At 38.4% G+C, this 27,269-nt stretch overlaps 1 protein-coding gene across 2 annotated transcripts in view; it reads right to left on the bottom strand.

Moving 5' to 3' along the window:
- Nucleotides 1-27,269, bottom strand: part of DCBLD1 (discoidin, CUB and LCCL domain containing 1) — a 65,795-nt gene continuing 38,526 nt past the window's right edge. The window contains exons 3-12 of one of the 2 annotated variants that reach the window (XM_081296119.1): nt 24,977-25,111; nt 23,189-23,240; nt 19,498-19,570; nt 12,498-12,631; nt 6,744-6,784; nt 5,942-6,049; nt 4,924-5,011; nt 3,894-3,943; nt 2,269-2,388; nt 1-1,069 (exon numbers count right to left, since the gene is read on the bottom strand). In XM_081296119.1, coding sequence (XP_081152245.1) covers nt 540-1,069; nt 2,269-2,388; nt 3,894-3,943; nt 4,924-5,011; nt 5,942-6,049; nt 6,744-6,784; nt 12,498-12,631; nt 19,498-19,570; nt 23,189-23,240; nt 24,977-25,111 — 1,331 coding nt within the window. In that variant the 3' untranslated portion in view covers nt 1-539. The remainder of the gene's footprint in view (nt 1,070-2,268; nt 2,389-3,893; nt 3,944-4,923; nt 5,012-5,941; nt 6,050-6,743; nt 6,785-12,497; nt 12,632-19,497; nt 19,571-23,188; nt 23,241-24,976; nt 25,112-27,269) is intronic. The other variant, XM_081296120.1, reaches the window with a different exon arrangement.

Genomic DNA, 27,269 nt, shown 5'->3' with positions numbered 1-27,269 from the left:
GAATGTTAAAAATGCTTTTAATTGTAGTTATCAAAGGAAAGGAAAGGAGCCACAATAACAAGATCAAGTTTAAACAGACCTGCTGTTAACACAGTATCAGATAATCAAACTTTGAAAAAAGTGAACACATACTACTACTATTTGTTTTTGCAACCGTTGCATTTTTCACTTAACCTCTGCGCAGAACTAAAATCTGACAAAGCAAACTTAAGTTACTTTAATTCTTGTTAAATACAACTCTGTACAGATTGCACATTTTGCAAGAAAGCAGCTCAATATCACAGTTAGAGAAATGAAAATGCCATCAGAATTCCCCCCCCCCCCTCCATTTTTCTAGTCCAACAAAAACCAACAGGCTCTCGCCTAAGGGTCAGAACAAAACCAGCTGCAGAGTTTTGTAAACAGTATGAGAAGTTCTCTCTAGGATCCTATTGAGTCACGTGCACGCGCACACACAACTTGAACAGCACTCTCCCATCTTCCAGTGACTGGCCACAACCGCACGCTCAGTACCACAGCAGGTTTCTTTCACATTGTGTTCACAGAAGAGCAGTCACGGCTGTCTGGTTGAGGGGGGTGAGGCAGTCTCTGGGGGCTGAATAACCATCATTCACCCCGGGATTCGTCTCTGGCTTCTGAGAGGCGAAGTCTCTGTTCTCTGCAGCGAAGCTGCTGCTGGCTTTGGGCTTGTCGTAGCCCCTGTCCGCGGGCTTGGGGCTTTGTGGCAACTGATAGTCTCCGCTCTTGGTGGCCCCTGCCTCAGGGGAGAAGCTGCCGGAAGAAAGGGAATGTTTGTGAGCCGGCCTGGGCCCGGGAACGTGGTAGCCACTCTGGGCCGAGAAGGTGTGGGCCCGCGGCAGGTGCCGCTCCACGATGGGCGTGGCGTACTCGGGCTCCGCGTGGGTCAAGGGCAGCGCGTACTCGTGGCGGCCAGCGCGCTGGGGGCAGTCGTAGTGGCTGCTGGCCTCGGCGCCCGTCCGGGCCTCGTCGGCGTCAGTGTCTATGGGCCGGAAGGTGGAGCCCTTCCTGGCGACTGTCCCGGTTCCAATCATGAGAGGCTGCTGGTAATCTGAAACCAAGCGTATAAAAGGCACAGAGTTTGTGCACGACATAGGTACAAGGACAAGCCAGCTGCCTGTCGCTTGGGATGCTCTGCTTTCCCCTCCACTCAACTCTTCACTGAGTGCCTACCTACTGTGTCCCAGGCTCTGTGGGAAAGACCACAAGCGAGTCACAGATAACAAGCAGGGACTCTACAACCACACTGCCTGCTTCAGGAAGCCTCAAAGGGCCATAGCAATCTAGGGAAGGGAGACAGTAAGTTGCACCTGAGATAGAGGGAAAATAAGCTGCTCAATTTTAGAGGTGGAGATAACTCTGAAGAAAAAGAGAACAACCATGAAAAGAGAGTTTGATATGGCCAGGAATGAGGGATGCTGATTAGTTTGTTTAATGGAAATGAAGAACAAAGCCGATCTGGAGCTAATGATGATGGTGAGGATAAGCAAAGAGATCACATTTGTTGAGCCTGACTGTGCCAGGCACTATTCTAAGATAACAAGATATTCACGACTTAAATCCTTAAAAATCCTCTGGAAGGAATTATTACTTTGTTTTACAAGTAAGAAAACTGAACAAGACTATGTTAACTTTTCCCAGATCACTTGGCTAGCCATGATTCAAACCCACATTACAAGTGCTTGCTGTTAACCATCTGTTAGATCTTGGGATGTGCTGAGTGCCTTGCTAGGAAGTTTGGTTTAATTCTGTAGAAACCTACACACTGGCACAATTAGAAGTAACTCTGGAGGCAGACTGAAGAAGGAAAGATAAAAAATTGATAAGTAAAAATAGCAAAGAAAGATGACACATAGACGGCTTCTTAGGGACATTGTCCCTAACACTGGGAGAATTCCTCCATATATCTCCTCCTCAAGGGCAGGAGCTGTATTTAATTCATCTTTCTAGTTCCTCTTTTCCAGTGTCTTAGTCAAAACCTTGGTAACAAAAGTAGATTAAGGCCTTTCCTCACTAATATTACTTTGGGCCATCACAATGAATCTCATTATGTGACCCACAGGCGTAAGAGACTCAGCTGAATGGAGCTGCTGAGTATATTTTGGTGTTGGTTTATAACCGTACAGAGTGCATGGAAAAAATAACACATTTCTACTTTTTTAAAGGATTATAGTGTTATTTCCATCCTGTCTCCCCTTCCTGCTGGGCAGCAGCTATCTGCTAGCATTGTCCTGGAGGTGTGACACTTACCTGCCATATCACTTGTGATGAGATCTAACTTTTGTGTAATCTCCTTCTCATTGTTATAGGTGATGGTAAACTCAGCTGATTGATGTCTGGCAAAGGGATATTTAATCTGCTTCCAACAACCTGAAATAAAGATCATGTGAAGCAAACTGATGTCAGAAATGTAATCCATGTGCTCTAAAATGTGTTCCTTAATGAATCAGAGGTCAGGCTGTGGCTTGGTGATTGACAGTGACAAATGCACAGCCAGAATGCCTCAGGTACGAATGATGAGAATAGCATGCTAAGGCCAATACTCGATGACAATAGCAAACACTACTACAAGGATGTTTCCACTGGTTTTCAAAGCGTTTGTGTACTGATTGTGTCCCAGATTATCCCTGTGTGAACCATCTGGACATGGTTCTCTGTTATCCACACTAACACAGCACTCATGACCTAGAAGGGACAGCACAGCTGGCATTCAGACTCAGCATCTTCAGGCCTTCACTGTATTTTCTGGTAAAGTGAGGAAAGGACCAGATAGGGATCAGGTGCAGGTGTCAGAGTACCCTTAGGACACATATTGCCCAAGCAATGAATTAGCTGGGGTCCAGAGAGAGACCTGAAGATGCTTAGAGTGCTGGACTACCTAAATGATGGGGCTGTTGTAACTTCTTCTTCACGACAGTGTAGTGACTTCAACTCCATGGCAAAAAAAAAAAAAAAGCTTATGAATGATTGGGATAATATTGAACATATAAGTAAAGTGGCCATGAAAATTCTGAATTAAAATACAGAGGCAAGCAAGCCCTGCATGATGGTGCATGCTTGTAATCTCAGCTACTCGGGAGGCTGAAACAGGAGGTTTGTAAGTTCCAGACCTGCCTGGGAAACTTAGCAAGACCCTGTCTCAAAACATATACAGAAAGAGACTACACACAATAAAAGTTCTACCTTGCAGAAATTTAATTACCCTGTTAATTTAAAGGTTACTAGAGCTTAATAAAAAAATGGTTTCCCCCCATCCATAGTTTTGCTTTCCAAAAAAAAGAGGACCCCAGTCAACATGAAACAAAAATATTAAATGGAAAATTCCAGAAAAAAATTACAAGTTTTAAATTCTGTGCTGTTCTGAGAAGCTTGGTGAAATCTTGCACTGTTCCTGCGGAGGCTATGATTCATCACTTATGTAGAATATCCACTGTGTATATGCTACCCACTACCTTCCCTTTAGCCACTTAATAGTAGTCGCAGTGATCAGATTGACTATTGCAGTATCACAATGCTTGTGTGAACCTTATTTACTTAATAATGGCTCCCAAATGCAAACATTGTGACATTAGCAATTTTATTTCCGTATTTTATTATAGTTGTTCTTTTTTATTGTTAGTTATTATTGTCGATTTCTTACTAACCTAATGTATAAATTAAATTTTATTATAGGTATGCATATGTAGAGAAAAACATAGTATGTATAAGGCTCAGCACTATCCATAGTTTCTGGCATTCACTGAGAGTCCCCCACAGATAAAGGGGGACTGTGGTATAATTATGAGCCACTGGGATCCTTATGTTTTCAATCAGCAAATCCTGTTACTTCCTCAAAGACAAAATAAAATTGCAGATGAAGAACAGATTTAACCAACCTGTTTTCTGGGCCTCAGCTGATATATATGGATTTCCTTTCTTCTTCTTCCTGTCAAGACAAAAAATCCTATTTAATAATTAAAAGCAAATATATCTACCTCTGTCTCCTTGCATAACATAAGGTTCATAATAGTACTTACCTCATAGAGCTGATGTGAGGATTAAATGAGAGAGCAGATGCCATGTGCTCACAAAGTCATATGAAAACAGGGTTATATATAAATTTATCTCACTTATAATAATGGTCACAATATTTTCACTAAAGGATGTGTACTATTTTTTTTGTATTTTAGAAAGTAATGCCTTATTATTTCTATTTTCACATTAGGTCATACAGTCAATAAATCCTGAAGAAATTCCTCATGACCATGTGTTCTCACTTCATCTCTGTTTTCTACACTAAAGTACAAAATTGTCGGTGTCTTTAAAAAAGAATTTAACTCAAACATGTTAAGCTAAGAGTCACAAATATCTTCCTGAAGCTTAGAATTCTATGCCCTTGCTCATGTTAATAAAAATTTTCATTCTGTTTGCAATAATATACACACTGATACATTCTGAAGCTGTTTAAAAGGTAGAAAGAAGACTTCAGAATGATTTTCATTTAAAAAAATCTAACTCCTGAAATATGTTATAATTAATATGGAATAAGCTCCTTTATTTTATACATGAGAAAATTGGGGCTTGGAGAGACTGGGATGGGATCATAACATGGGCCTCCTTATTTCCATTTAATAAATCTTCCTACTGTACAGGTGGGAGAGAGGACACCTCAAAAGGAATGTGTCAGTGCCCAGACTCTCCTCAACAGTGCTCACTGGTTAAGCCTTTATCAAAGGACAAGAACTGCCTTTCATAAGACATCAGAATCTTTACTTCTATCTAACTTGTTTTTAAAATACAGATTATTATTTTATCTTGAAAGCAGTCATGCTGCTTTCTACATATGAATATCCAAAAAGTAAACATTTTGGGTTTATGATTGTTTACATAATTAGAGGAGAAATCTAAAAATGTAAAGTCACATACTTTCTAAGGGCGGCAAAGACCCCCATTCCAGCCAGCAGAAGGGCAACCAGTAGCACCAACGGAATCGCCACAGTTGTAATGTTTATTCCTAGAGAAGGGGAAAGCCACCATGTTACAACATAAAGGACCAGTAAGGGGAATAGTTAGCTAAATAATGGTATATCCATTGAAAAAATACCATAAAAATATTAATAATTGTTTTTAAACTATGTAATAACATTAGAAGAGTCTCATGATATGTCAAATGAAAATATATACAACAAAACAGAATGTATGACATGCTACTATTTTGTCTTAAAGTAAAAAATATAAATGCAGTTGACTGAATACAATGGAATATGGTAATTATCTATAGATGCTGATTTATGGTTCACCTTTAGCTTCTTATTTATACTTTTCTAATCATTCCAAATTTTCTAATGTTGATATGCAAATTATATTCTGGGGAAAATAAAGCACTTTCAATGTACATTACCTGAATATACAATTACATGTTCAAAATTCAAAAAGTATGAGAAGATATGGGGAATAAAATGACTTCTCTCTCCCTCTCTGTTCCTCTTCTATTAGAATCCAAATTGTGTGTTTTTTGACATTCTTCTAAAGATATGGGAATGAATACATGTATTCATTCTTTATTCCCCCTTTTATACAAATGACCATATAGATTGTTCCATAACTTCTGTAAGTTGCCAGTGTATGTCAGACAACTTTCCATATTCCTAACACATTCTTTTTTATGGCTGCAGAGTATTCCATTATACAGATTTGCTATTATAGTTTTCCATAAAATATGACCTGACTGTTTGAAGGACATACAAGTTTTTCTACTCCCAAGATTACATCAAATAGTTGTAAACAGAGAGATATTGTTTTACATATGTGCAAATACCACTGGACCATCTTCTCCAGCACTTATATGATAGAAAAATAAATTCTGTTAAAACTATTATGCTAAATCTTGTGGGCTACCAGTTACAACACTCCTTATGAAACCATGAAACCGTAGCTTCTCTACCTGTGGGCATGTCTTCTGAGGGGATGGGCTTTGTGATTGTCTTGTCGTCTCTCTCGGTTGAAACATCAGTGTTTGAAACTGTTTTGTGCCACACCAGTGAGTCATTCTCTGGGAAAGAAGGGTGTTGGAGAAACCACATTAGTAACAATGATGTGTGAAGGGGATGACAAGAATCTAATTCACTGACTCGCCATAAGTCCTACCACCATAGATTTTCTTTTCTAACCTAAATTGACCCTGATTTCAACACACTGGAGTGTCATAGGACCTTAACTCTTCTTGGACAGGTAGCAGACAATGTGGATGTAGCAAATAAAGGCCAGATTCCTCTTTTGGGGCAAAGACACATTCATATGGTTTTCCTTAAAATAATTTATTTTATGCTGAGGGAGAATATTTATGGGGATTATATTTCATGATGGGTGAACTAAAAAGTTTATTTTATATACTCATGTTCAATCACCTTATTCAAGATAAGCCAGATTTAAATATAATCTTTAAAAGCTTCTCTTCTTAAAACTGAACGTAAAGGAATATCTGAATAAAATCAATGTCATTCTGTTTTTCCTTCTTTCTGACAGAAGCTTGAGAGATGTTAGCTCGTGAAGAAAAACCTTTTTCTACTTAATGCTAAGGGGACTTACTGTCTTGCATATTTTTAAGTCACAGAAAATTTGGTGCTATGTGACCTGTGGAAAAAAGAAAATGCTTTAAACTATATGATCGTGTGGGGTTTGTAGGAATAAACTATCACTGGAGACATTTTAAATGATCAAATTCTTAAGGAAACCGTGATCCTTACCAGTGGAGGTAAACAGAAATCGCTTTTCTGACAGGGAACCACTGAAAGAATAAAGACAGATATGAGGAGTGAGTGGCTTCATAGATCTTGAGTGACCCATACAGGGCCTAGTCCCAGGGCTCACAGAGCCTTCCCACAGATGCTGCCTCGGTAATCTCTGCGACACCCTGCGGGGCCCACTGCTGTTATCGTCATCATCATATTTTATGGATCAGGAAACTCAGACCTATGGAGCTGAGACACTTTCAAAAATTCCTGCAGGTGACGAAGACCAGGATTCTGAGACATTGCTTTTGAGTCAAAATCCTATACTGTTTCCCTCATGCCACATTAACAAAAGGCCTTCCTAATAGAGAAGGAATGTACAGAAACATAGTCTCAAAAACAATCATAAATGACAATGAATACACGGTGACAGAGACAGAAAGGATTACTGCCCCGAAATCTCCCTTCGCTTCAGCAGTCACCTTAAAAGCCTCATACTCACTGTCAACAATCAAGGACCATGGAGAGAAATGAAGAAGCCCAGTCATTTTTTATAAGAATGAGCAGGGCATGTACAGCCGCCCTTTCTACAGACTGCTCTACTGTTTCCCTAAGGAGCACTGCTCTGGGGACTGATGGCCTCAGCCCTGTCTCCCTTTCCACGACCACACTTCTACCTACTCTGGCAACCAGCACCAAGCCACGAACTATGTCCTGCTTCTGCACAAAAAGGCAGAAAAGCTGGAGAGAACTCACGACATCTCAGTGACCTGGCTGGAGCACTCCTCCTGCTACCAGACACTCTTCCTGCCCTCCTGACACCCATCCTCTGGCCTTTTGGCCCCTGTAGCTCTCCAGCTTATATTACCCGCATAGGAGAGCTTACCAAATCAGCCTAGTTCTATGGTTGTCTCCTTCAGTGAAGAGATGCTAAAGCCCAAGACCATCTCTACCTTAAAACAAACAAACAAAAATCCTCAGCAAGTCAGTGATGTGAAAACTACATAGAATGAATAGAAATTCTGGAATCCTCAGTGTTACTCTCTTGTGTAGTACTTACTATACTAGATACTGGAAATGAACCTAAAAAGTAATACACCATGGCTGCATTCAATTATTTCACATTCTGAGAATATTTCTTACAATTCTGCTTAATTCTGAATTATATACTTTATGGGAATAATGGGGAGAGAGGAGAGAGAGAGAGAGAGAGAGAGAGAGAGAGAGAGAGAGAGAGAGAGAGGGAGGGGAAGGGAGGGGAGGGGAGGGGAGGGGAAGGGAGGGGAGGGGAGGGGAGGGGAAGGGAGGGGAGGAGAGACAAGAACGAAAACATGAAACCCATAAAGAATCCAAAATAATCTGTTTAAGAATGTAAGGACCAAAGTAAGGACCTTCCCATCAAAGGCTCTCTTGAGAAGTGTCAGGTAACAAGGCTCTGTAATAGATTTTCTCCTTCACATTCTTCGTCTACTCTTAAGAACAGCCTCCACAAATCCTGGACTTCCACCTAAAGATTCTATTATAATCTCTGCACTGAATATAATGCAAGTGCCAATCATCTCTCCTGTGAGAAAATTTAGACCATATGGACCATGAAACCTGCCTACATTCAGCATTAATGACGATGCTGGGACCAAGATCTAGCTCTCATCGCACTTAAAAGAAGGTGCACATTGTTGCAAATAAATTTAAAATTTATTTTGAGAATCCCTTTTCTCTGATTTTCCCATTTTCCCTAATGTTCCTTTACTAACACTTGAAATTTGGCCCAGGTAAGCCTGAACATACTGCTGTGACCATGAAAGCCTATGTTCTCTCCCACTGCAATGAAAGAGTAAAATGTTTATTTTTACTTCTGATGACCAAAAAGAATGCATGTGGATAGAGGGATAACTTTAGCATTGACACGGAGAAGAAGACAGCAGGCAAGGCTCTGCTCCTAACAGGTCTGTCAAGCTTTCTTCCAGGTTCAGCTGTAATATCTTTTTCTCTTTTGTTCTACTGAAGTAGCCAAAAGTGACCACCTAGAGAATGCTATAGGTAACTAAGCCTTCTCTTTGAAAAAAGAAAACAGTCCTGGGGAGTGGGGGCGGTTCAGAGGTTCTGGCACACTGGGGTGAATGAATTCAGATTATAGGAATGAGGAGACTCCCAGATGCTACAGAAGCAAGCAAGAATAATCTGATGTAAACACAAAGAAAGGCTTTCCCTGCGGATGGCCAGAGCCCTCATCCTCTGTATGAGGTCAGTCCCTCTTCCTGATTCCATTCTGGTCTCCTCGGATCAAGGAAATGGCCTGACCCGGGGATGAATCCCAGAACCCTGGATATTTACTTAAGGGACTCCTTCTTCCTCAGCTTCAGTGCTTCCTTCTCTGTTTTTTCCTGAACACCAAACAATCATGTGTGGGAACAGAAGTTCAATGACCGCATGTACAGTGGCTTCCCAACAGCAAAACAGCACGGATAAAAACAACTTTTCCCTGAAGATTTGGGAGTCCAAGTGAGTGGAAGTGACTGTATTAACATACAGTTTACTCGTGACTCAGAGCAAAAGTCACAGAACTAGAAGGAAGAAGAGACCTTGATATAATTCTGGGCTATGAAATCCCACCAAAACAAAAATCAGACAATTATTTTAAATAACTATGTGCAATATAGAGCAAACCTTTTTCCAGTTCTTTATTGGTTTAAATTTATGCGGTGGTTTTTTTTTGGGGGGGGCATGGACATTTAATTTCAAATTACATAAAAGTTATCTACATGTATTAAGTCCAATTGATGCAGAAATCATTGAAAGAGTGAAGGCTAGTTTTTTATCTAATAATTTTTTTGTGGGGGGGGCAGGTACCAGGGATTGAACTCAGGGGTACTCGACACTTAGCCACATCCTCAGCCCTATTTTATATTTTATTTAGAGACAGGGTCTCACTGAGTTGTTTAGCATTTCGCTTTTTGCTGAGGCTGGCTTTGAATTTGCTATCCTCTTGTCTCAGCCTCCCAAGCCAGTGGGATTACAGGCATGCACCATCACACCTAGCTCCAATAATTTTAATAATTTTTCTTCAAACATAAAATAAAATCCAAGCAGTATGAGTTAACCTTTACCTTTTTTTTTTTTTTTTTTTTAAAAAAGAAGTATCTGATTGTATACAAACATAGGCAAGAGATTTGAATCCAAACACCAAGTCTTCATTCCTATTTGGAGACAGCAGTACCCAACAGATCTACCCTGGGGCCTCATATCTTCCTGAAATAGCATACTAGTGTCAATAGAAGAAACCATCAAAAGACTAGAAAGAGAGAAATCCTCAGAAGTCATGATCAAGTGGATGTTAAAAGACTCACAGTGCATAAGCAATCACTTTTACTATAAATCAAGATCTAAATGTTAATGTTCCAAAAGTTTGGAAACTCACTTAAGTTTTTACATATGTGAAAAAATGTGTGTGTGTGTGTGTGTGTGTGTGTGTGTGTGTGTGATTTTATTTATTTGAATGAGGATTTTAATTTTCTAAAGGCATCCTGTTACTAAGCTGTTATATCTTCAACTTTGGCACAAATTTAAAGACTAATTGATCTCTGATTGTTCAGATAGTATGGCAAGAAGACTTTGTGGCCTTTCATAACTAGAAATCCTATCCAGAAGAGGAAAGTAAATAGAAAGTTGTATAGGTAGAAAACACCCCCATGGGGGGGTGGTGGTAACTCTGCATGTCCAATGTGTAACGCATTCCCTGTCCTTAAGGTATGACAACCTTTGTGGATTACACCAGTAGAGCTGGTGAATGAGTTAGATTGGATCACACTTGCAGGTTATGCCCACTCCTAAACTAGACTGGGAGTTGCCAGAGTTCTGCTGTTTCTCCTTGGTCACCCACCAGCTACCTGCTGTCCAGGAGCATGAGGACAATACAAATCCCCTCTGGCGTCCCTCCTTAGACCTTGACTCTATCAGGGTATTCTTCCTAGGCCTTGTTCCTGCCTCACATCAAACCCAAGGCTCACCCCCTTCATGATAGTGACCTAATCAACTTCCAAACCCCTCTCCTATAAGCCTGGGCCAACATCCCATCTTGAAATTGGTTTTAGTCCCAAAATTTACTTGTGACTTCATTATGTCTCTTTTTGGAATTTAGTATAAAAACATTTATCACCTATGGTCAGGATCGCTATTTGACTCATGACATTGCTATGTTGTAATACATTAAAAAAAAAGTAGACAAGAGGAAAATTGTGTAATATTCTTGCCATATTCAATGCTGACTTACTTGGGAACCTAGTTACCACCCATAAGGTGATTTTTACCCGAGGGGCTAGACAGTGAGGTTGGAGATCTTTACACCGCCTGGTGACTGGCAGGAAGACAAGGTTCCTGTAAGCAGCATCTGCCATAGACATGCTGGGACTCACTAAGTTGCTGGCTGTAAGGAAGAGCAGCCACAGGCATATTTAGTCATGTCTGGACGCAACTGATAAGGACCATCATCTAGAGACAGACAGAACAACGCTGGAGCGTAATAACAATGAGCACCAACTTGAAACTGTATATAAACCCCCTGTCCTGAGACATCAGAGAGATTTGCTTCAAGGACTTGGGTGAGACTGGCTGCCTTGCTCCCTGGACTGACTTCACCATTCCCTGATGTCCAACTGTAGGCTGGAGAGAACTACCTGGCCATGACATTTAATCTTCGGCTAGTGGCATCGGAGGTATTTTGGGGCTTGTGGTTGCCCTGGGATTGCATGTTGTGTTTGCTGTGTTTAATTACTGTCAATTGAGTTAACTGCTTTTGACAATTAGTGTGATCATATATAAGCTTGCATTCAAAGACAATCTGCCTCCAAGTAATTATTAAAGCACTGCTCACGACACTGACTTACTTTTTCCCACTTTTGGATCCCCAAATGCCTATACTCTCTGTCTTGTGCCTTATCACTGGGACTAAAACTATGTAGAAACCTGTCCAAAAAGACAGAGCTGAAGTACAAAAAGACATTTCCAGGAGCACAAGGAGAGTGAGGAAATGAAAGAGAAATCTGGGGGCTCCCTCACTAGTTGTCTGTCCTAGAAGAACCTCCTTCTCCACCATTCCAAGCTGCCTATTCACATATGCAGACATCTGCAGCACAAAGCTAGCCTACAGTGGGTTCCACACAGCTCTTGTGTTCTACGTCTGGACTCCCAGGAAATCTGAAAGTATGGAGCGTGTAGGTTAAAATGTTTAAAGCAGTTGACATACTGTTTCCTTATGAAGTAAAAGGAGAAGATAATACCAAATCAAGATCCTAACAACATTAACAAAAGTCATTTTTTTAACTTCCTTTTCTTCACTACTACTCATCATTAAGAGACTATCTCTAGAATAGGAATCTCAGTGGTTCTATAAGGGTTTATTTCAGTTTCCTGTCCCCTTCAGAATCTTAAGTAAAATCATAGATAGCTAGTAATTTACTGAAACTATAAAATCAAAAAAAGAATAAGCCTTTATTCTCTCCCACTAAAGCACCTGAGAGTAGAAATACTCCTCTGCTCCGAGGCTTCAGATGTGGGCCATTTTAATTTACATGTCAGCCTAATGAGTGGGCTTTTTTATTACTACATTTATCTTCCACACAGAGACTGTAAATGCTGCTTAAGCACTCACACTTATTTATCCCAGCTGGCAAATGCTTGGTATCACATCCCTGCTGCCCTTTCAAAGCTGTGAGCTGATTAATTATGGCCTCAGTACTAGTTTCCTCTTAGAACAAAAAGTAAAGTACTTACATCCTTGAGAGCACACCATTGGCCAGGATGCCTTCATAGCGGCTTATCCCCTTGCGCAGAAGCACACTGATCCGGCCACCCAGTTCATCTGCAATTATTCCTGCATGGATAGCAGCTTTACACAATAAAGAGGTCTGAAACACAGCAGAATCATTGTTCAGAGCTTACTGAAGAACACACTTAAGATTTGATTGGAGCTTTCGATTTTTATTATGTGGTAATTTACATAATGCCCTTCCCCCCACAAAGAATCATGCATTCTGGTGGCCATGGCTCTATGCAGTCAATTCCCACAAGCACTCTGAACTGGCCCCTGGAGCTTGTTTTCTTCTGGGGCAAATTATGTGGATCTGCCAACCTACACATGTGAAGAAAGTCACCTTTGGTCTCTGAAGCTCCAGTTGATCTGCCACATGAGCAATTCCAATGCTAAGGGAGATGAAGAATGATCTACCCAAACACTAGCAAACTTGCAAACTCATCTGCAAATAAAATAGTGGTTATTTCAAGCTACTAAGTTTTGAGGTGACTTGCTATGCATAAAAACATAAAGAAGTCGGGCACATGAGTATTCCCAAGAGCTCAGGAGGCTAAGAAAGAAGGAACACAAGTTCAAAGCCAACCTCAGCAAGAGCGAGGTGCTAATAAGCAACTCAGCAAGACCCTGTCTCTAAATAAACTACAAAATAGGATGGAGATGTGGCTCAGTGGTCCAGTGCCCGAGTTCAATCCCCAGTACCAATAAAAATAAAAATAAAAAAAAGATAATGGACCTGACTTAGACCTGGTTTGCCAGAAACACATACTAGGTGTTGAGAAGGTGAACTCTCCATACCAGAGTCTCATCTGGTAATTTAGAGCTTCAGCAAGGCTTCAAAACCATAATGGTAGCAACAGCCAAAGAACACAAAATGGAACAGAAAATTCAATGTGGGTCTTGGAGAAATGATGAAAACATCACAGACCACAGCCTTATCTGATTTTCTGAATGCCTTCAGAAAAAGCCAGCCAGCAGGTGCCTGCCCAGCCCTGCCTGGCTTGGGCGAGGCTTCGGCAGGCTGCAGGATGTTCTGGCAAACTGAAGCAGGAACAACTCACTGGCTCTGGTTGATACACAGTGATGGGATTTGGAATTGGGTCTTTGGGAAAATGGGTCTTCAGCCTGACTAAAACTTTCCTGTGGGGCGCCCAGGTTCTGAATACAGACCTATGTGGGAAAGTAATATGGCAGACAGGCCCAGGATTGAAGAGCTGAGACAAGCATTTTCTAAATAAACTTCAGCTATGCTCCACTTGCCCCTGATAGCTAATGCCCCAAGAGAGAATAAGCAGCTCATGAAATTGTGAATATCAATAACTGACCTTAGGAGTTACTCTGTGGTAAGGAGTGCTATTTACCTTCCTTGTAATAGTAAATTTCCCTTAGATTTAAGTTACATATTAGCAGGACCAATGGGACAAGTCACATTTTGTAAGTACAAAAAAATAAATAAATTTGAGAACTTTTGTAGTCTTCCATTTAGACACTTCATATTTTCCAAACTAGACTAGATTTGCAGAGAAAGTCAGTTTTGCACTAACTGCTGTCATAGCCAAAGAGAGGGAAGACTTCATGACAGAAAAGAAAATGAGAATGCTGAGACCCAGAGGCAGATGTTTCCTGACTGGGGGATGGGGTAGGGCAGATTTCATTTTTTTTTTCCCCTGAATTTGCTTTCATTTAAAAGAAAATATCCTATCACTGGCTTAGATTCTTAGGGTATAACATGGAGAAGCCAGTTGTAAAAAATAAATAAATAAAATAAAGTGCTGAATTTAAATTTAGCAGTTGAGTTTGTCATCTGGTTCTGACTCTAACCCCACTAGATAAACTGAGTCATTTCTATGTTTTTGACCTGGCTTCCCAACTCATCTGGGCTATGAAAAGGACTAGATCTTATCTAGTGTCTGTTCTGAGGTCCTGTCACCCTGTGATTCTTAAGAGTACCCAGTGTACTTTTTGTAAGGTCCATAAATGTCTGCTTCTCTAAAGAATGAAAAGCAAATCAGACCACCAGTCTGTTGAGCAGCTATTTCAACCATCCTTAGGATCATGTTTTCCTCAGCATTCTGCCTCAGGATGGGTGGGTCTTTATCCCAAGAACCCTGCCCTATGTAGAGCTCTCACTGGTTACAAGAGTGCAGATTCACAGGTCAACAAGCAGCAGAACCTCCCATCATCTTTGTCCAACAGATATTCTCATTTCCTACAATACCCACTACTGAAGAAATCCAAAGGCTTATACCCTTCTTATGGAATTTATCTAATTGCAACTTTTATTTTTCCCCTGATATTTAATGTAGGCCATAGGATAAATCTCCAAGAGAAGGGCCACCAGATCTGCCTGTCATATCACTGTAAAATTACCAGCCTTTTCCATGATTATTTCCTTTAAAAAAAAAATTCACCGGGCTGGAAACATATAGTTCAATGGTAGGGTGCTTGTCTAGCATGTGTGAAGCACTAGTTTGATACCCAGTACTGCCAAAAAAAAAAAAAAAAAAATCATTCCCTTGCCCATCCAACTTAAACAAAATTGATGTCTATTTTAGTGTAGCTTTTTGGCATCAATTTTAAAAATTCACCTTCATTGAATCTGATTTCTTAAAAAAAATTCCCTTTTGAGTAGAGATATAATTTATACTGTGATTATCTAGCTACATTTGGAGTCTTAACTCTCACTCAAATGTAAATATAGGAGAGCCATATCATTGGCCTGTGTTAATTATTGATTTACTTTAAACAACATTTATTAACCCAAATTAAGTAATTTAAGTACAATAATTCCTCAGAAATGGGAGGAGAACACCTGCAGTTGAAGATAGACCATGTCATCTACACTAAACATTTTTGAAGCTCACTAAGCCACGAAAGATGGTCAAACAGATTAGCATAAGATAAAGAGTAAAGCAATTGTCAAATCACACCATAATTGAAGCATTTTCTTAAGTCTTTCTTTAGGAAAATCCAACTTGTTTTAAAAAAGGTATTGATAGGGCTGCATGCAGTGGCACACGCCTGTAATCCCAGGGACTTGGAAGGATGAGGAGGATACCAAGGATACCAAGTTCAAAGCTAGCCTTAGCAACTTAGTGAGGCCCTGTCTCAAAATAAAAAATAAAATGAGCTGGGACATGGCTCAGTGGTTAAACAACCCTGGATTTAATCCCAGGTACCAAAAAAAAAAAAAAAAATATGGACAATGCATTAAAAAGAATTGAATATAAAAGTCAACATTTTAGGTTGTGTTTAATAAGCATGAACCAAAAACAGTAAGTTGGAATAAAGAACAGACTTCAAAATGTTGGTGGAATGATGGTAAAATGATGGTAAATTATAAATATATTCTAGGGCTGGGGATGTAGATGCCTGTTCTAGTATGTGTGAGGCCCTTGGTTGGATCCCCAGCACTGGGAGGGAGGGTTAAAAAAATATATATATATACACACACACATACATAAACATAAATTTGTATACATAATAATTATAATAATATAAGTACACACATAATTATATCAATACCTTCATAATTATTATATCAATATTTTCTTTTTTTTTAGAGAGAGAGAGAGAAAATTTTTAATATTTATTTTTAATATTTATTTTTTAGTTTTTGGCGGACACAACATCATTATTTGTATGTGGTGCTGAGGATCGAACCCATGGCAAGCACGCTACCACTTAAGCCACATCCCCAGCCCATATCAATATTTTCTTTATGAAAGAAATATACATTATTATAGAAATGTTGGAAAATATAAAAAACAATAAAATCATTTCCTCCTCACTCAGAGATAATCATTCACAATACACTGTATCTCCCTGAGTCCCTGAGACTTTCCGTGAGTGTATACATGAGGCCTGGTTTCTCTTCTTTCCCACTTGAACTAGGAACACATTATACGGACTTTATTTTATATTACTTCTTGATTGTTTTTTGAGAAGGAGCATTACCAAGATGAACTAACTAAGCAAAGTTTTCCACTTAAAAGCAGTAGGTTCAATCAGCAGGCTTACAGGTGCCAAGAGAAAGACTGTTCTGGAGGCAGGTAAGCAGGTCTTAAAGAGAAACCCACACTGCTTGCCTTGCTGACATTGGAAGCAGACACCAATGCAGATGCCTGAATTCTAAGGAGATAGAATCCAGAAAAAGACCATTTAAAGTCGTCATTTCTTTCCTCCCGACAGATCATCCCCCATCTCCACACCATTGTATCCCTCTGCACACAAACTATGGCCAACAAATTTTTGCAATGTCTACATGAGTTTTTCCAGCCATCCTTATCCCATTTTGCATTGTTCAATTATTTATTACATGCACCTGAAATTGTTCTCCCTATAACTTTTATCCACTGATTCTAGTTTTGCCATTTGGATCCACACAGAATGAAACAATGTCTTTGCTAATAACAGCTCTTTAAAACAACATATTCTCTCCTGAAATATAGCACCTGCTTCTTCAGTGGCTCCTCTAGTATTTTGCTTTACAGATTCTGTCATCCTAACATAGGACATGCTTTGGTTTTGCAAAGACTCTTCCAAGAAAGACTTGCTACAACTGAATACATTTCCCAAGATTAAGATGCCATCTGGAGCAAACTCTAAGACAATGCCTATGATCCCTGCCTCCAGATACCCGCCTTGTAGAATAACCCTAGTCTATGGCTGGAGTTGTGACATTCTTTTAATTCATAACATATGGCAAAGGAGGGGGATACCATCCCTGTGAAAGTATTACATAAGACTGTAATCTGTTTTACTAGGAGACTCTTTTACTAGAAGATTCTCCTGTAGTGGCTTTGAGGAAGCAAATGGCCATGGTGGGAAGGCCCACATGACACCAGCTGAGGACAGCTTAGCCCCAGTTCATGAAGAAACTAAGGCAACAAATCCCAAGTAACCAAATGCTGCAAACACCATGTAAACTCTGAAGCACATCTGTGTCTAGATGAGCCTGGGAAGACCGGAGCCCTGGCTGACACCTTGGGTGAACCCTTGTGAGATCCTAAAGTAGAAAGCCAGTGAAGCTACACCCAGATTCCTAACCCACAGAAAATGAGAGATAATAAATACATGTTGTTTTAAGCCTTAAATTTATGGTAATATTGTTATGCTACAATAAATATCTAATATTCCCACAATATAGACATATACAAAAAAGATACTAGTCAACTTTTCTTTAAATTGATTAGCTTTCAAAATGCAAATTTTCCCTTTAGATAAAAATCATTCTGAAAGCAAAGGATGCCAAATCAGTTTGTAAGTCAATGGGAAATCTATTTGCCAGCACTTGCAGATAAAGTACAAGATCCACCACGTAGAAAACCATTTACCCGTGTCACTGAAAAAGATAGCTGTCAAGAGGCAGCAAGATTAACACCCAGGGGAAGAAAAACCTATGCTCTTTCTCTTATTGTACATAATTCTTAATGCTTCTTGTACAAAACAGTAAAACAGAAAATAAAATTTTCTATTGTTAGGGGGAAAAAAACCCTGTACTTCAACATTTTAATTCTTTGAGCTTATTTCCTGGGGTCATTTGTGCCAAGTAAATCTTCAAACTTAAGATGTATAAATCATTTTGAGATTAAAATAACTTACATGTCAACTGAATATCCTGTATCAAACTTATAATTAAAAGCAATATAGGGAAAAGGAAACAAAAAGCAACATAGTAAAATCTGCCACTATCAGAATCAGGATGTACTAAAAAGTAAAAAAAAAAAAAAAAAAAAAAAAATCAAAGTCAAGTTTTTATTCCTCTCTGCCAGAGATAAATTGTCAATCTTTAAAATGTGTAAAAGGGTATTTCCCCCTATGCTTGAAGACATAGATCAATAACTTTAAGAATAGCTCCAACACTATATAGATTTTTCAATTTCTAATCATTCAAACCAATTCCCAAAAGCCAAGCTGTAAACCTAACTATTTTAAATTGTAATGTTAATTTTTAAAAACATAGATACCAGATTTCTTGTATAGAAATCTGTAAATAAAAATAAATGAAGGATTAGTTATCTGTAGATAGGATATATAGCTTAGAAAAATGATCTCCTGGGAATTTATTTTGCCTTTAAATAATGTATATAATCTAAATGGTTTCACTTGACACAAAAACTGGGGGTGTAGGGAGGGAGGGGAGAGGGGAGTAATCTACAAGCAGAGGGCAGATGGCTTTACTGGGCTCAGATACAATGTCACTATTCTGTGATGTGAATATACATGTCATTTTCTCTGTTATAGAAACCAACTGAAATATTAAAGAAATAAATAATAAGAAAAGGACACAAATCTACAACCTCTTTTAAAAAGTAAATGGATGCTAGTGTTTGGATCTGGAATGTCCTCCAAAGGACCATGTATTAAAGGTTTGATCTCCAGACCATGGCACTACTGGGATGTGGTATAAACTTTAGAATGTGGGCTTAATGGGAAGAAGTTAAACTCCTGGGAGTGTGCCCCACAAAGGAAACTGTAGGACCCTTCCCATTCCCTTCTCTGCTTCTTAGCTGCTATTAGGTGAGCAGCTTGCTTACCACATACTCCCCCATGATGCACGCCCTCTCCATAAGCCCAAAAGCAACTGGGCCAATTGGTCATGCACTGAAACCTCCAAAACTGTGAGCTAAAAATAAACTTATCTTCTTTTTAAGTAGATTTAGCTCAGATATTTGTTACAGTAATAGAAATCTGACTAACAAAACTCTTGGTGTTGAAAAGTTTTTGTTTTTCATTTCATTTATAATATGCATAATTGGAAATGCTAGAAATAGAATTAATGCATGCATAGATAACCTTGGTTTTTATACTTATTGTTTTATTTAATTTAGTCTCAGAAAAGAGAGAACCATGCACCCATTTAGAGTTTTATATATTAATTTACTTTGAAATGAATTTAGACAAAGCAACCAACATTTCTTTTAATTCCTTCCCTCTCTGCCATTACCCTCAATTACTCACATCTCTATAGCCATCTATTATGTTCCCAGAAATGTCTCCTGCTATGTCTCTACAACCAGCTGGGCAGAATTTGCTGGAAAAAGAAAAATAATTTGTATTTATTAAATTATACTGAAACAGAAGAAATATTATACTATACTTAAATTTAAAAGTACTTTCTTTTATAGAATAGAAGGGGATACTTGCTTTAATGATAAATCACAAACCTGACTCATGAAAACAAGTTGATGTAAAATGTTAATCTAAAAGCAAGTTTTACCCAGTAATTATTTATTTTATATGAGGATTGACCATAAACTCTATACTAAACAATGCGTTTTCCTAATGCATTTTGATTCAAAGATGTCTAAGAAGTATTTTTAAGGTAAAAGAAAATTTTCATCTATATAGTGTAATCTCATTTTTATAACAACAAATGCTTAAAATGTATAACAATTTATTTATTTTAAAAATAGTTTTTAGGGCTGGGGATATAGCTCAGTTGATAGAGTGCCTGCCTTGCATGCACAAGGCCCTGGGTTCAATCCCTAGAACCACACACACACACAAAATTTTTTTTAGTTGTCAATGGACCTTTATTTTATTTATTTACATATGGTGCTGAGAATCCAACCCAGTGCCTCACACATGCTAGGCAAGTGCTCTACCACTGAGTCACCACTCCAGCCCCTGACAGTTTATTTATTTAAATATTTTTAGTTGTAGATGGACACAATTCCTTTAATTTTATTTAGTTTATGTGATGCTGGGGAATTGAACCCCGTGGCTCACACATGCTAGGCAAACACTCTATCACTGAGCCACAACCCCAGCCCCTGACAATTTATTTTTTATGAATAAAAATAAGGTAAAAAAGAATGCTCCTGAATTCTCTCTGAGAATAAAATTGTAAGGAATTTTCACTCTGTATGCTATATTTACCATAATATCTTCAATCTTTGTGCTGGCACTGATAGAAACAAAACGGAAGCTACATATGCAAATTTAAATATTTTAGTAGCCAAATTAAAAATGTAAAAGGCACAATTAATAATATATCCCAATTTGTTCATTTTTACATGTCATAAAAAACTATCAATGAAGATATTTTACTTTCTTTCTTCTTTTTCCTTTTTATTTTTTTAAACTTAGTTCTCAGTAACTGGGGTGTATTTTACACCGTCAGCACATCTCCATTTGAACTTGCCCCCAGTTCAAGCATTTGATAGCTACAAGTCACCAGTGGTTACTGTACTGGGTAGTCCTCATCTATGTATGTTTAAAATTAGGGTTTGGTTTACTGAACCTTTCGAGAACCTTTTCAAGAACCTTTCGAGAAGCACATTATGAAATATAGTGTGGCTGAGGGTCTTAGTGCTATGGACAGGGTGACCAGGCTACATTACCTCCTAGCTAGCTATGTGACCCTAATACTGCATATACTCCCTCTTCATTCAGTTTTTTCACCTTTAGTTCTTTCAAGAATTAACATATCAGTAGGATATGAGAGTGATTTACATTTATGAAATTAAAAAAGGAAGCTAAGTCTTATGAGAACATTAATAGCTTTGAAGATGAATGACATGTGCCCTAGTTTCTATATATGCCAGTTAACAGTGTTTACTTGGTTTGTTTAAAAAGAGTGTGCCAGACCACATTCCACAATAACAGCTGTTTTTATTGCATTTCCTTTCAGTTTTCCCTTGCTGTCTCAGCAAATTGTACTGTAATGACAATTATCACAACTATCCAAATAAATGTTTCATAATTCTTTCCCAGTAACCTTTTGGAGTACTGGTATTAAAGCAGTAATCAAGGAATTAACAACCAAAAATAGTGGGGAATCTTACTATAGATTCACAATTTCTTAAGAGTCAGTTCTCTTCATGTCTGTATTTAAAATGTTTTGGATATCAGAAAAGTTAAAAGGTGCTAATGATACATATAATGTGAGACCCCTCTAGAGTCAAAACAGTAATAGCTCTGTTTCAAACACATGAAGAGCAACTTTAAATAAAATACATAAAAACTAAATAACTTTATGTGAGTGAATCTAATCCAATTTTGCTGTCAAATGAATTTAAAGTCACATTAATCATATTAATGTCACCCAAATGAGTAGCAAAGGATTTCAAAGTTTTTCATATTTCAGAATTATGGATGAGGGATATGAATCCACTACAAAATGGCTGGCCTACAGCTTAGACCATCTGGCATCATATTGCCACCCTGTGGCCTTGAGTATTTTTCCTATCTCTAGGATAGAAAATGACCTCGGATGCCCAGAGGCCTTATCACTTTGAAGGCATGGCTGGCAAAGCCTTAGAGAAGTTGGAGTATGTGGGTGTGGGATAAACAGCAAGACTACAAGGCGACACTGCATTGTTATTCATTTCTGGTTTTCCCTTTCCTCTACTATACAGTATTAACTAACACTGGAGTTTGTTCTGTACATAAAATAATCACATTCAGAATGTCCAAATGTCTGAGATATTATAAGCATAGGTTGTTAAACCCTCTCCCCTGGGATGTACTTTAGTAGCTGTGTGGGCCTAGGCAAGTTACTTAATTGCTCTGTGCCTCATTTTCAGGATAAATAAGAACACACCTTATAGGAACAATCACATGAATTATTCCTGTGCTAAGTGCAGGGAGAGCCACTAAGGAAACACCCTAAAGCACTACAAGTTTTTGTGGACAGTGATCTCTAGACAAGCTGTTCTCAGCTGGGGGTGCTTTTGCTCACGAAAGACTTTTAACAATGTCTGGAGACAATCTTGGATATCACAGTTGGCATGTAGAGGGGAGAAGCCAGGGGTGCAACAATGCACAGGACAGCCCCACACAATGACAACCTGAAGCATCACCAGTGCTGGGGTTGAAAATCCTGCTAAAGACCATTTTATTCTATAGAGGAGGAAATGTGTATTAAAGAGATTAAGTAGACATTCCAGTTAAAGTAAAGCGGGGAATGACAATTTTCATCTCCTTATTCTCAGTAGCTTTTTTTTTTTATTCTTTTTCTTTTCTTTCTTTTAAGTGGGAAAGACAAAATAATGCCCTCCTTACCAACACTCACCTATGAAAGGATTACAAAAGTCACTCCCAAATACTGATCAAGAAAAAAGTGTACTCTAGACTCAATTATGGCTCTTTGGTAAAACAATACGCAAGTTATAGTTTGTGGGCCAAATTCGGCCTGCTTCTTGTTTTGGTAAAATTTGGAGCGTAGCCATGTTTATTTGTTTACATGTTAGCTATGTTTGCTTTTTCACTACAACAGCAAAAGATGCTGTATGAATCCATCCCATGTATTCTAAAATATTTACTATCTGGCCTTTGATAAAAAAAAGTTTGCTCACCTCTGCTGTATTAAAAAATCATTTTTGTTGGGTACGGTGGCACATGCCTATAATCCCAGAGGCTTGGAAGGCTGAGTCAGGAGGTTTTCGAGTTCAAGGCCAGCCTCAACAATTTATCGAAGCCCTAAATAACTCAACAAAGTCCTAAATAACTCAGGGCTGGGGAAGTGATTCAGTGGTTAAGCGCCCCTGGGTTCAATCCAAAAAGAAAAAAAATCATTTAAAATATTCAGCATTAGTTAAACCATGAATGGTTTAAGTACAAATACAGTACTTTATCTGATTTCATATTAAAGAAAACATAATGTCTAGCAACATGGCTGAAGTGCAGTTGGGACACCTATATTTACCTGTATTCTGTCTTCAAATAGTGGTTACCTCGTTCCAAACACGTAATTAAATCTGTCATAAATAAAGATAATTGCAGTTAGTAAACTAAGTGGAAATTAAGGCACTCATATTCTAAAGATTTCTTTTTAAATAAAAAAGACAATTTAAAAAAAAAGCATTTATTCATTGTCTAGTTATCTGGATTTTCCTGTTTAAAAATAAACAAAAACTGAGGACATTATCTCTAGTATGAAATCAGTTCCTTTTTTTTCTATCACCGTGATGGTTTTTCAGTGTTATCATCTAGTGCACGATAAGAGAATCTATTTTCAACAGAAAAACCAACACCAGTTAGTTATTATCCACTACATACCTACACAGATCCTATGTATAACTCCCCTGACAGGAGGAAAAGAATTTCAAAAGCCCAGCATGGTTCCTACAGTTTCCCAGGAACATTTTTTTTTTTTTAAAGAGAGAGTGAGAGAGGAGAGAGAGAGAGAGAGAGAGAGAGAATTTTTAATATTTATTTTTTAGTTCTCGGTGGACACAACATCTTTGTTGGTATGTGGTGCTGAGGATCGAACCCGGGCCGCACGCATGCCAGGCGAGCGCGCTACCGCTTGAGCCGCATCCCCAGCCCCCCAGGAACATTTTAACAACAATTTAGTCAGTGGCCTCCAGTGACACAAAAGCAGGTATTTACCCAGAACACCAACAGCATATCAGCTTTGATCATTTAGGGTCAAGCACTTAAAAAAGAGTATGCTTTCTAGAGTTATTTACATAACTAAACTAATATTCAGCAATTGGGAAGCTAAAATACTATGAATCACTGTGTTTTTTTTCCCCTTTGTGATACAAGTAAATAAACCCATGGACACTCTTATTACTGAGTTATACCTCCAGACCTTTTTATTTTGTGAAGGGTCTCAGTAAGTTGCCCAGCCTGTCCTTGAACTTATGATTCTCCTGCCTCAGGCTCCTAAGTAGCTGGTATTAGAGATACCACCACAGCCAGAGATACTATGTGGATCTCAACAAATTCAGATAAACTTACTTCAATGCCCTAAATACTCCACTCTTGCTATAATAGTTTTTTTCTTTCATAAACCTTTTCAAGAATCGTAGGAAGCAAGATACAGTGAACACTGGCCATGTGGCCCGTCAGATCTAGTTAGCTGTGAAAGAAATGAACAGCGCATCCCTTTCCCAGAATATTTCTGCCAGAGGGGACTGAGGGCAGAACTTTTGGGCACCTCTGTGACCCTGGGAGGGTGTGAAGAGGGCTGCATAGTAATTACTCTGGAGTTCAAGGAGCCAGGACAGGAGGACACACTTTTTCCCTCTCCTCACTTTGTGTTTCCTTTCCCTTCTCTTTCACTCAAGGTTAGCTCCAAGGTTAAAACACCATGTGACAGCACCTTCTGCTGTCTCCTGTGCTGGTGCATTAGGGTATGTTGAGGGTGGAGATGGGGTCACCAGTTCAAAGGCTTGTCCCCTGAGGAAAGGGAAGCTAGGGGAGAACTCAGAGAAGACCTGGCCTTAGAGGGGCCAGGAGGGGAGCCCTGAAGAAGTATCACCCAAGCCTTTTAGAAAAAATGAGAGCCACCTTAGGCCACATAGGTCAACGCATCCATTTATGACATAATGATTCCATTAAAATCTAACCACCTCTACTTCTGAAGACAGTTTTCTTCTCTTCCCTCACATCTTAATTGTGCACTTCAGATCACAATTCTGCCCAGAGAAGGTGAGAGGAAGTCTTAGATAGCATTTACAGATTTGTGTTGATTCTTATGCTATACCTGGATGGTCGCTGCTGGCATAGGTCAGCAAGAAACCTCGACCAGAAATGTGGGATCCACTCTCAAAACGGACAGTTACTTCACTTGTATTCAGCAAGAGTTCTCTTGGAACAGTCATTCTTCCACAATATGGACCTAAAACAAAGCATACTTGTGGCACATTTCAAAATTTACACCAACTGAAAAAATTGTTATTTCTTCCCTTAAGGGTCAAATTTATCACATAACACATAGGTAAGATTCTAATCCTTACCCCTCTGGAATTTTGCTTGACCTGGAGATCGATAATTTGTGACTGAGTTGTGAACTTGATAGGAATACTAGGCTAAGGGGTAAAGTGGCTTACTCTTAATAAGCAATAGGCTGTAGTTAGTTAATCATGAACAACCTGGATAGGTTTTGATTTTGGAAAAAGAAGACTAATAAACACAGATACATTAGGTAATAAAGAAAATATTATCACAAGAAAGATATTCTAGGGTTGTTCTAAATTTGCTCAAAGAAACTCATAAATTCTGAGGTTCCAGAATGAAGACTGCCCAATGCATGATGAAAATCTTACTCATCTTACAATGTTCATGCTTGTCTCTGTCTTATAGAAACTTCTGCTTAAACCATACAGTGTATTTTGATGGATACAATAGGTTTACAAAAAAACAGAAAAATTTCTAAAGTCTTGTAATACCATAGTATAAATTATGTAGTTTTCAAAAAAAAAAAAAAAAAAGCTTGAAAAGCAATAAGAATCTCAATGAATTTTACAAGAGCAAAATTGCATTTGGAGCTTAAAAAAAACAAACAACAACAACAAAAACCTTTTTTAAGACTATTCAAATAAAAGTTTAGCTTGCAAGTGTCACCTTAAAAGTCAGGTAGGTAAAATAATCTCTATAAAATAGGGATTAGGATGCAAATTTGGAAGAGAGGTATTCTTCATGAACTTCTCTCAAAACAAGAACAATGATCAAGTTAATGAAAGAGAAGGAAAGGAAGAAAAATGACCACTTCCACTCAGTGTGAATAAAACTGTGTTACACAAACCACAACCAACAAAGGCACTGAACTGTTTAACATCCAGGAGATCATGAATCAACTAATCCTTTCTCTCCAGCTATGAAGGATTTGATCTCTCTCCTATCCTGTCCAGGGTTCACATTCTGGAGATGAGACAGAATAAGCGTGCTGAGTGCTTACCTGCATGCCCTGCATCTCTGCTGTTCCTTATTATTGAGTCATAGTTAATTCCAAATAAAAAATGACCATGTCCTTCTTTAGAAACCTCATCACATATAATTAAAGACTAAATGCTGCAAATTACTTAAAATAGTATACCTAGAACATAGTGAGATCGATATAAATGCTTATTAAATAAATGAACAAATTAAAAATGAACAAACAAATAATGCCTATTTTCTCTTTAGACTGCATTCCAGGGAGCAAGAAAGTTTTATATCCATCTATTTGGCTCCAACAGATTGCACCTGGCAGGTGCAGTTTGTCGAATATCGTTTGGATTGAATTGATCCAAATGGTCTTCTATTTACAATAGTATATGAAAGCCAAACCCAAATAAAAGGATAATAAAATATTTTTAATTTTGTCACTTTAAAACAACATGGAAAGCCAGAGGTGGTGATACACACCTGTAATCCCAAAGACTTGGGAGGTTGAGGCAGGAGAATCATAGGTTCAAAGCCAGCCTCAGCAACTTAGTGAGGCTGTAAGCAACCTAGTGAGATCCTGCCTCTAAATAAACAAACAAACAAATAAACAAACAAACAAACAAACAAACAAATAAATAAATAAAGGGCTGGGGATATTGCTCAGTGTTTAAGCGTTTTGGGTTCAATCCCTGGTACCAAAAAAATAAAAACACAGAAAAGTCAAGAAGAAAACAATAGAGAAGAAAAAAAATAGTGTAATGGATAATATAGATTTTTATGTTTTACATTTTAATATTGCTCATAAATATTGTAGATAAGCAATAGAAACTAAATCTATTTTAATATAATGAGGTTGAATGACAAGCATTTAAAAAAAATTTTAATGTATTTTTTTGTTGTTGTTATAGGTGGACACAATACCTTTATTTAATTTTTAATATGGTGCTGAGGATCGAACCTAGTGCTTGAAGTGTGCCAGGCGAGCACTTTACCACTGAACCCCAGCCCCAGACCAAATGACAAGCATTTTTACAAGATTAAATTGAGTCACATTGATGTACTTGACTTAATTATCAATGGGAATGTTTGCTTTTTTGTTTTTGTTTTGTTTAGATTTTTATGGAAAAGTT

The sequence above is a fragment of the Spermophilus citellus genome, assembly GCF_964194105.1.
Source record: "Spermophilus citellus genome assembly, chromosome: 5".
Taxonomy (NCBI): Eukaryota; Metazoa; Chordata; class Mammalia; order Rodentia; family Sciuridae; genus Spermophilus; species Spermophilus citellus.
This window is presented reverse-complemented; position numbering and strand designations above follow the sequence as displayed.